The following is an 8,289-nucleotide window of genomic DNA, read 5'->3' as shown; positions in this document are numbered from 1 at the left end:
GGGCTGCTGTCAACTGTGTCAGGTAAGAAACTGATTTTGATCTAGACAGGTTTTCTTTTGTTTATTGTACTTCTTGGAGTGTTCAACAGCCATTTTTTCATTCTATCAATTTAAATAGACTATAGTTGCCATTATGAACTCATTATTTTAACAAAAAATATCACAGCTTTCCTTTCTACTACTTATAACTGTTGTGTAAAATACTATTTTTGGTCCTAGAATTTGTTTTATAAAAAGATTACTTAAGCGAAGGCTTATATAACATATGATATAAAAAACTTGAGTTCTTGTTCATTTCTTGCTTTCTAGTATTTCAATCTCCTGGAATGACAGAGAGCCATAGTTGGTCTTGGGTTTGCAAGTCTCTTTTAACCTGAAGCTAGCCTCAAAACTTTACATAACAAGAATAATGATATGGCCTTTGTAGCAATTTATGGTTTTAAAATGCATTCTCAGTTATCTCATTTGAGTTAACATCCCACAAATATTTATTGAGCATAGACTAAGTGCTAGGCAGTTAGGCAGGGCAGCTGTTATTAATCCCCATTTGAAAAAGCAAATACAGATGCTAAATGACGTGTCCGAGATTATACAACTACCAAGTGGTGAATATGGGAACCGAACCTGGGCTCCTTGTTGAGAGGCAGTGTAATGCCATGCTGCACAGGTTTAGATTCCAGCTCTGCCGTGTACTCACTGTTTAACTGTGAGCAAGTTACTTAACCTCTCTGTACTGTGGTTTGTTTTAAGATTAAGAATATTCATAAAGCATTTAGAATAGTGCCTGGTAAGCAGTATTATGTGAGTTGCTGCTATCATTATATGGTGTTTAGCCTAGTAAATTTGTTATAAAAAATGACTTAAGTGAAGGTTTATATAACATATACTAGAGGCCCGGTGCATAAAATTCATGCATAGGTAGTAGGGTCCCTAGGCCTGGCCAGTGATCAGGGCCGATCTGTAGGGTGACGGGTGGGGCAGTTGGGACCCCCACTCACAACCGCTTTGGCCTGACTCCACCTGCTTACCAGCTCCACCATCCCCGAGTGGTCCCACTCTCGTTGGGGCCCATTGGAGCCAGCAGCGCCGCCATTGCCACCCGCTGCCAGCGCATGTCGCCAATGCCTGCCATGTTCCACGCCGCCCCCTGGTGGCCAGTGCATGTCTAACTCCCGGTCAGTTGAACTCCCGCCTGTAGGGACAATTTGCATATCAACCTTTTATTATATAGGACTAGTGGCCCGGTGCACGAAATTCGTGCACAGGGGTGTGTGTCCCTCAGCCCAGCCTGCACCCTCTCCAATCTGGGACCCATTAGGGGATGCCTGACTGCCAGTTGAGGCCAACTGCTGGCTCCTCACCGCTCGCCTGCCTGCCTGATCACTCCTAACTGCCTCTCCTTCATTGCCCCTAACCACCTGTACCTGCCAGGCCTGATCACCCTCAACTGCCCCCTCTGCTGGCCTGATCACCCCCAACTGCCCTCCCCTCCTGGCCTGATTGCCCCTGACTGCCTCTGCCTCAGCCCCGCCACCATGGCTTTGTCCGGAAGGACACCCAGAAGGTCTCCAGGAAGGTCTCCCAGTCTAATTACCATATTACCCTTTTATTTGTATAGATAATATAGAAAACTTGAGTTCTTTGTTCATTTCTTGCTTTCTAGTTTTTCAATCTCTTGGAATAACAGAGAGCCATAGCTGGTCTTGGTTTTGCAAGTCTGTTTTATGCTGCCTCTATCTCTACATAAGTTAATATACTATTTCCTCTTTTCTTTCCAATGGAACTTTTCCTGTATTTCATAACAGTCAATTTCATTTGGCAAAACCACTATACATCTGTCCTTTAGCCTGTATGCCTATAAAGGTCTATTTGGAATATCAGATCTTTTAGAAACCACTCCCAACTTTATACTCCAGTTTTCTAGAACACTAAGAAAGGAAGCCAATCCATATGTGAAGAGATCATTAGTGGGAAACTCTTTCAAGAAAGGCCTAGTTAAGTCTTTGTAAAATATTATTGCAAGTATACATTTTGAGAACAGCTTGGGAGAATTTCATTATTTTTCATACACACACGAGTACTAGTGTAATTCACAGTTCCTGAAAATTTTCCTGTGATGACTCTGAAATTACATGGTAGGTAATTCAACATGGATATCTAACACTTGGACATCTACCAGATATTCTTTATTAAAGCTCTTTGATTAACGCAAGCACATATTTAAACCTATTAGTATTGTTTAAATGGTCCTGGAAGAAAACACTTTCATTTACTTCAAAATCTTATACTGATTACATGAACATTTGCTAATATCTATTTTTATGGGTAAATTACTTACTCAAAGTAGAGAGGTTTTCTTAATCCAAGATGCAAGAATTGAAAGCAAAATAGTGGAAGACCTAGTTTTCTTCTCTCTGTAAATAATCTTTATTTTAGGCATAGTTTGGTTTGTTTGTTGAATCACAGGCAAATTAATGATTGCACTTTATTGTGAATGTTCATCTTACAGAGTTTAAACATCTTCCAGAACCTAAATAAACGCCAGTTTGAAACAGTTATTCATTTGTTTGAAGTTGCAATAATAGCAACTGACCTGGCTTTATACTTCAAGTAAGTACAGAACTTCCTTATAGCTGTGTGGTTCTGCCTTCCATAAATGTTCCATTGCAATAAACTTGAAGGACATTTATTCACACACACATTTATTAGTCTCCTTTTGGGTTATCAATAACACCTTCAAGATGCATGACAGTGAATTTCTAGACATCTGGAAACTTTTAAAAGCTAAGCCCCTAATATTAAATAGTTTATCTGAAAAAGGTTGAGTTGAGGAATATTCAGCAAGATTGTCGCATTGCCAGACAGGTGATCCCACACAACCTCATGAGGTGGCTTTTGTCCTGAATTCACCATGGTCTGGAGTCTGGGAGATGAACAATCTTGGTGATACTGATGCAAATTAACCAAACTCCCAGAATTCTGAGTTATAAACAGCAGAGTACCAGCTTATTTATTATAATAATAGTTACCAAGGACCAGATGCTTCAAGCTTATGCACATTTTCTTGTCAGTGAACCATAAAGCTGCTTGGTGAAAATGGATTAGAACAAAGTGAACAAGTTATAGGATCCAAATATTTAATGACTTTGATGGGAAGTATCAAATTGTGCCTCTCTGATCCTTCTTAATTAAAAATTTAATATTAGATAGTTCAAACATGAAGACAGATACTTAGGATAATATAACTCAGATTCAACAAATGCTAAAATTTTGCCACACCTGTCTTATTTTTTTTTTAAAGGAGAAAAAAAGTGATAGAAATGAGATATTTCACACACACACACACACACACACTCCACCATGAAAGACCCCTCCTTTCTCCCTCAAAGACACGACCATTCAGAGGCTGATGTGTATTTGTGTATTCCTTCCCATCCATGTTTTTATATGGTATTGTGAAGTAGATTTAAAAATTCCCCATAAATGGTATCATACTGTATATACCTTTCTGCAACTTGCTTTTTACATGCAACGTTTTCTTTTAAAGATTTGCCTTGGTGGTAAATGGAGATCCAGTTAATTCGTTTGAACTGTATATTCAACTGTATGCATCTACCATAATTAATTTAGCCATCCTTCTATTCATAGACATTTAGATTATTTCAAATTTTTCATAATTGCCCACAATACTAAATTGTATGTCCTTGGATATAAATGTTTCCTAAAAACTCTCCCTAGAAATGAAATTGCTGTAGGGTTTGCATATCTTCAATTTTACACCTCATTGTGAAAGGTGACCCAATAGAGCTTACGCGCAGTAAGATAATTTAACTGAATAGTACAGTGTGCGTAGAGCTTGTCTCAGATGTAGTCATGCAAATATGGCTATACTTTATGCACAGATATATTATAAAATGTAACTTCTTACCTTGGGGTCCACACCCACAGAGTCATTGGCTGTGTTTCAGGAGATCTGAAAAACTCATGTTAAAGATACCTTTTTACCCTCTGGTCTTATATGCTATTGCACAGCTGTATCTTTTTTTAGGAAGAGAACCATGTTTCAAAAAATTGTTGATGCCTGTGAAAAAATGGAAACTGAAGAAGAGGCCATCAAATACATAACCATTGATCCAACCAAAAAAGAGATCATCATGTGAGTAGTCAGATTTTTCCTATTTTGGCAAAAATCACTTATTTTGTAATTCTTTCTGTATTAACAATTTTTATTTCTTCCAAAGGGCAATGATGATGACTGCATGTGACTTGTCAGCTATAACCAAGCCCTGGGAGGTTCAAAGTCAGGTGAGTAAAATTATGTTTCCTTTTCTGTCACACTCGTAGATCCCGCGTAAAAGGGAACGAGAGTATATCGGGTAACCTCAGATATTTATTCACACACACATTTATTATTCTCCTTCTGGGTTATCAATAGAGTTATCAAGTGATATTATAGCTATCACTTATTTGAACTAATCTAAATGTCCATGAATAGAAGGATAGCTAAATTAATGATGATATATCACTTATATGAAGCTATTATCTTCCATTATCCTGGACTTGTGCTCTCAAGCAATCAGTTTATAATTTAAAAAGATGGAAAGAGGAACTTGAGAAGTTAAGACAAAGATAAAATGTTCCCTGTTGGGTATGAAAAAAGGCAAATTGCTTTCACGAGCTTACAAATGTAAGACAATAGGTCTTTTTGATCAGGCCCCAGAACAAGACAAGTAGAGGGAATATTGGAAAGAAAATGCTTTCCTGAAAGTATTCCTTATCCCTGGACAGGCAATAAAAAGTTTACGTACAGTTATTCAGGGATTGTGTGATAAATCAGCACGAGGACGAATCATTAGTGCTTTTCTCTTTCCTACAATCCCTTCTTCAGTGCACAACCTCCCCCCTTTATTAAACTTAAATTTACTCCATTCTCCTTGTTCCATAACATTCATACTATTACTGTTATAGCACTTACCACACTGTATACTAGTGCATGACTGCCTTCACTAGACTGTGAGCATCTTAAAGAAAAATGTCACATCTCATTCCTCTTGGCAAGCCTGGCTCATGCCAATATAAGGCGGCTAGTAGCTAGTAAGTGTTCAATAAATTTGATATTGGGTTTTTTAAAAGGATATAAATAAACCCTCAAATATCTGCACACTTTAATCAAGTAAAGCTGTGTTCTAGCCTTTGTGTGCATGTGTGAGTGTGGCGTGCATCACACATGCAGATAGATGCTAGATGCTAATAGAAGCAGGACAGAAGGACTTGGGAGGTCCCAGAGCTTGAAGCATAATATAATGGAATTAAATATCTTCCCATTTCCCTTTTTTACTGTTGAGAGATGGTGGCAATAGCAACTAGGAGGTAGGCACTCCCAGAATGAGTTTGGAACACTGGTAAGAAGAGAAATTCTCCTTTCCAATTTCCATGCGATCTGTAAATGTCATCTTTTTAAAACCAAAGAGCATGCAGTATGACAATATGCTCAGAGGTACTTTAAACAGTAACGATAAACCCTGTCTTAAATGTCATTCATACTAAAACAACGCAGATTCTCTATTAATAAGTTGCTTTCATGAACCAAGTCTTTCTTATTTGCAGGTAGCACTTCTAGTTGCAAGTGAATTTTGGGAACAAGGAGATCTGGAGAGAACAGTGCTGCAGCAACAACCTATTGTAAAGACCGTGACATAAAAAACACACTATTTATTTAAAAATATCGATACAAATCAGTCTATTTTGTTTGCTGAACCTTAGAAAACTATCTTTAAAGGGTTTATTTTTCTTTCTAGCCTATGATGGACAGAAACAAAAAAGATGAACTGCCTAAACTTCAAGTTGGATTTATTGATTTTGTTTGTACTTTTGTATATAAGGTAAGTAAACAAATTATTTGGGTGAAATACATAATCATCTGGATGAGAATCTTGCTTTCACACTGTTAACCAAATTCAAAAAGACCCCACATGAAAAGGCATTAGTGGTGTCCTTATTTCTCCAAGGTAGTTTGCGGTATTATCCTAATCTCTCATTCAGGAGTGAAGGAGAAAGAACTCAGGTGAGAACAAGTTGACTCAGGCAGGCAGGAAAGGAAGCCCCTGTCTCCGTTCCCAGGGCACTGAGTTAAATGCGACCTAGCAGCGCTGAACACCGGAACATTTGCTTACAGCTCTTCTGCATATGCAAAGTACTGAATATTAACCACACAATTTAAGTAGTTTTTGACCTGGAATTCTCTGTAGGAGTTCTCCCGGTTTCACCAAGAAGTCACCCCCATGCTGAATGGCCTTCAGAATAACAGAATGGAGTGGAAATCTCTGGCTGATGAATATGATGCCAAGGTGAAGGTAATGGAAGAGGAGGTGAAAAAGCAGGAAGAAGGAAACATGACTGAAAAAGGTTAGATGGAATTTGATTTTCCTCCTTGCAAGTAGCCAGAAGTCACATGACAAAAGCATAAAAAGTAAACACAAATATTAAACTTGCTTTACTGTACGGTTATAGTAACTATGAAGAATGATGTAGCACTAATAAAGAACACAGTGGAAGGAATACACAGCACATTAGGAGAAGCTGAGGGTCAGATCAGTGAATTAGAAGTCATAGTAGAAAAAAATCACTCATACATAAAGGTCACTACATAATACTAAAGGGATTGATCCAACAAGAGATATAACCCTGGTAAACATTTATGCACCCAATATAGGTACAACTAAATATATAAAATTTTTCTAGAAAACTTTATTGGAGAGATTGAAAACATTCCTTAGAATTCCAGATGGAATTGGCTGGTCCCTTTGAGCTAGGGGTGGGGCTAGGCTTCCTCATCCACTCTAGAAGTTGGCTCCTGAGGCACCTCTGCAGATACTGAGTTTTTAGAAATAACATGAAAACCATGAAATCAAAGGGATCTACAATTTTAGTCCCAACATTATGCATTCGCTGTGAGACTTTGAGCAACTTGCTGAACCTCTCTGAGCTTAATATTCTTCCCTATATAATGAGGTTTTACAGATCTCCAGGTAGCCCTACATGTAAAGCAAAGCTGGCCAGCTGAGTGAGGTGTCAACAGGTACTCCAAGACTTTAGCCTGCCTGCGCCTCAAATGTCTCCACACACGGCTATTTTTCCTAATGAAATCTCTACTCTTAAAATTACTTTGTTAGACTTTCTTCAGAAAACCTCTGTAAGACACTCGGGATCAATTATTAGCTCATCAGATGTCTCAAAATGTCATCTCTAAAGTGGAATGTGAATATGATGACATTTTTTTCTTGAGAGTTCAGCACTCAAAAAGTTTGTAAGAAATTCTTATTGTTTAACAAAGAATTCATCTCTATCTGGAAAGGCCTTGCAAAAGAGAAGATACAACAGTCCTTTTAGAGCGTTCTATTGTGTTTAAGAGTATTTTAAAGACTTTAAAGAGGGAGAAAGTCTTTTGCTGAAGAAGTTAAGGATATCCTTCAACAGAATAAAAATAGGATTTCTGACTCCTTGATATCCACTTATGTACTTATTCAGTACAAGGCCCTGTGTTAGGAAGGCCCTGTGTTAGGCAGGCCCTGGGGAGAGACTGAGCCCTTATCTCACAGATGGGGGAGCCAGATGTTAAAATAAATGAGTGCTTGGTTATCTAACTATCAGAGGAAGCAAGAGGTGTGTACCTGAGGAAGGATGCTTATACTAAACTCTGAACTCTGGCTAAGCAAAGAGAGGTGGCGTTCAGAAAGGAGAGAAAGAAGAGAATATGTACAGAGGCTTTGAAGTGGCAATAAGCTTGGTGCAACTGGAGAACTTAAGGAGACTAGACAGTAACCAGGGCAAAGTATCAGAGGCTGGTAATGCAGGCAGCCCTGCCAGGTTGTGTTGCCTTGAAGGCCTTACTAAGAAGAATGTGTCCTCCAGAAGAGCTAGGGGAAGTCATTGAAAGAATTTAAATAGGAATGCCATAATATCTAATTTGCACTTCAAAAAGATAACAAAAGTGGTAATCTTACCGAGCAAGTGATATTTCTTAGTACAATAAAATTTAATCTTTTGCTCAATTTTATGATAAACAGGGTAAGAGGGTATCAGGTCCTTTAAGTGGCTCGTGGCATCTTTATCTATCTATCATCTATCTATCTATCTATCTATCTATCTATCTATCTATCTATATTCAGTATATTGAACTAGAGGCCCGGTGCACAAAAATTTGTGCACTCGGGGGGTCCCTCAGCCTGGCCTGTGCACTCTCGCAGTCTGGGACCCCTCGGGGGATGACCACCTGCTGGCTTAGGCCCG

The 8,289-nt window shown here is 38.5% G+C and overlaps 1 protein-coding gene and 1 long non-coding RNA gene across 3 annotated transcripts in view; one reads left to right on the top strand and one right to left on the bottom strand.

Moving 5' to 3' along the window:
* LOC102756338 overlaps nt 1–2,469 on the bottom strand; it is a 31,740-nt gene extending 29,271 nt beyond the window's left edge. Inside the window, exons 1-2 of one of the 2 annotated variants that reach the window (XR_001512315.1) lie at nt 2,339–2,469; nt 1,029–1,192 (exon numbers count right to left, since the gene is read on the bottom strand). This is a non-coding gene — a long non-coding RNA (uncharacterized LOC102756338). Of the gene's footprint in view, nt 1–1,028; nt 1,262–2,338 lie in introns of those variants that run through there. The other variant, XR_001512314.1, reaches the window with a different exon arrangement.
* PDE6C (phosphodiesterase 6C) overlaps nt 1–8,289 on the top strand; it is a 37,103-nt gene that overhangs the window by 27,732 nt on the left and 1,082 nt on the right. The window contains exons 16-21 of the mRNA XM_006755088.2: nt 2,510–2,610; nt 4,049–4,156; nt 4,242–4,305; nt 5,608–5,682; nt 5,799–5,882; nt 6,249–6,405. Of these exons, the coding sequence (XP_006755151.1) occupies nt 2,510–2,610; nt 4,049–4,156; nt 4,242–4,305; nt 5,608–5,682; nt 5,799–5,882; nt 6,249–6,405 (589 nt within the window). The remainder of the gene's footprint in view (nt 1–2,509; nt 2,611–4,048; nt 4,157–4,241; nt 4,306–5,607; nt 5,683–5,798; nt 5,883–6,248; nt 6,406–8,289) is intronic.

The sequence above is a fragment of the Myotis davidii genome, unplaced genomic scaffold (assembly GCF_000327345.1).
Source record: "Myotis davidii unplaced genomic scaffold, ASM32734v1 scaffold271, whole genome shotgun sequence".
Taxonomy (NCBI): domain Eukaryota; kingdom Metazoa; phylum Chordata; class Mammalia; order Chiroptera; family Vespertilionidae; genus Myotis; species Myotis davidii.
The sequence above is the reverse complement of the archived record's forward strand: the minus strand, read 5'-3'. Positions and strand labels throughout refer to the sequence as shown.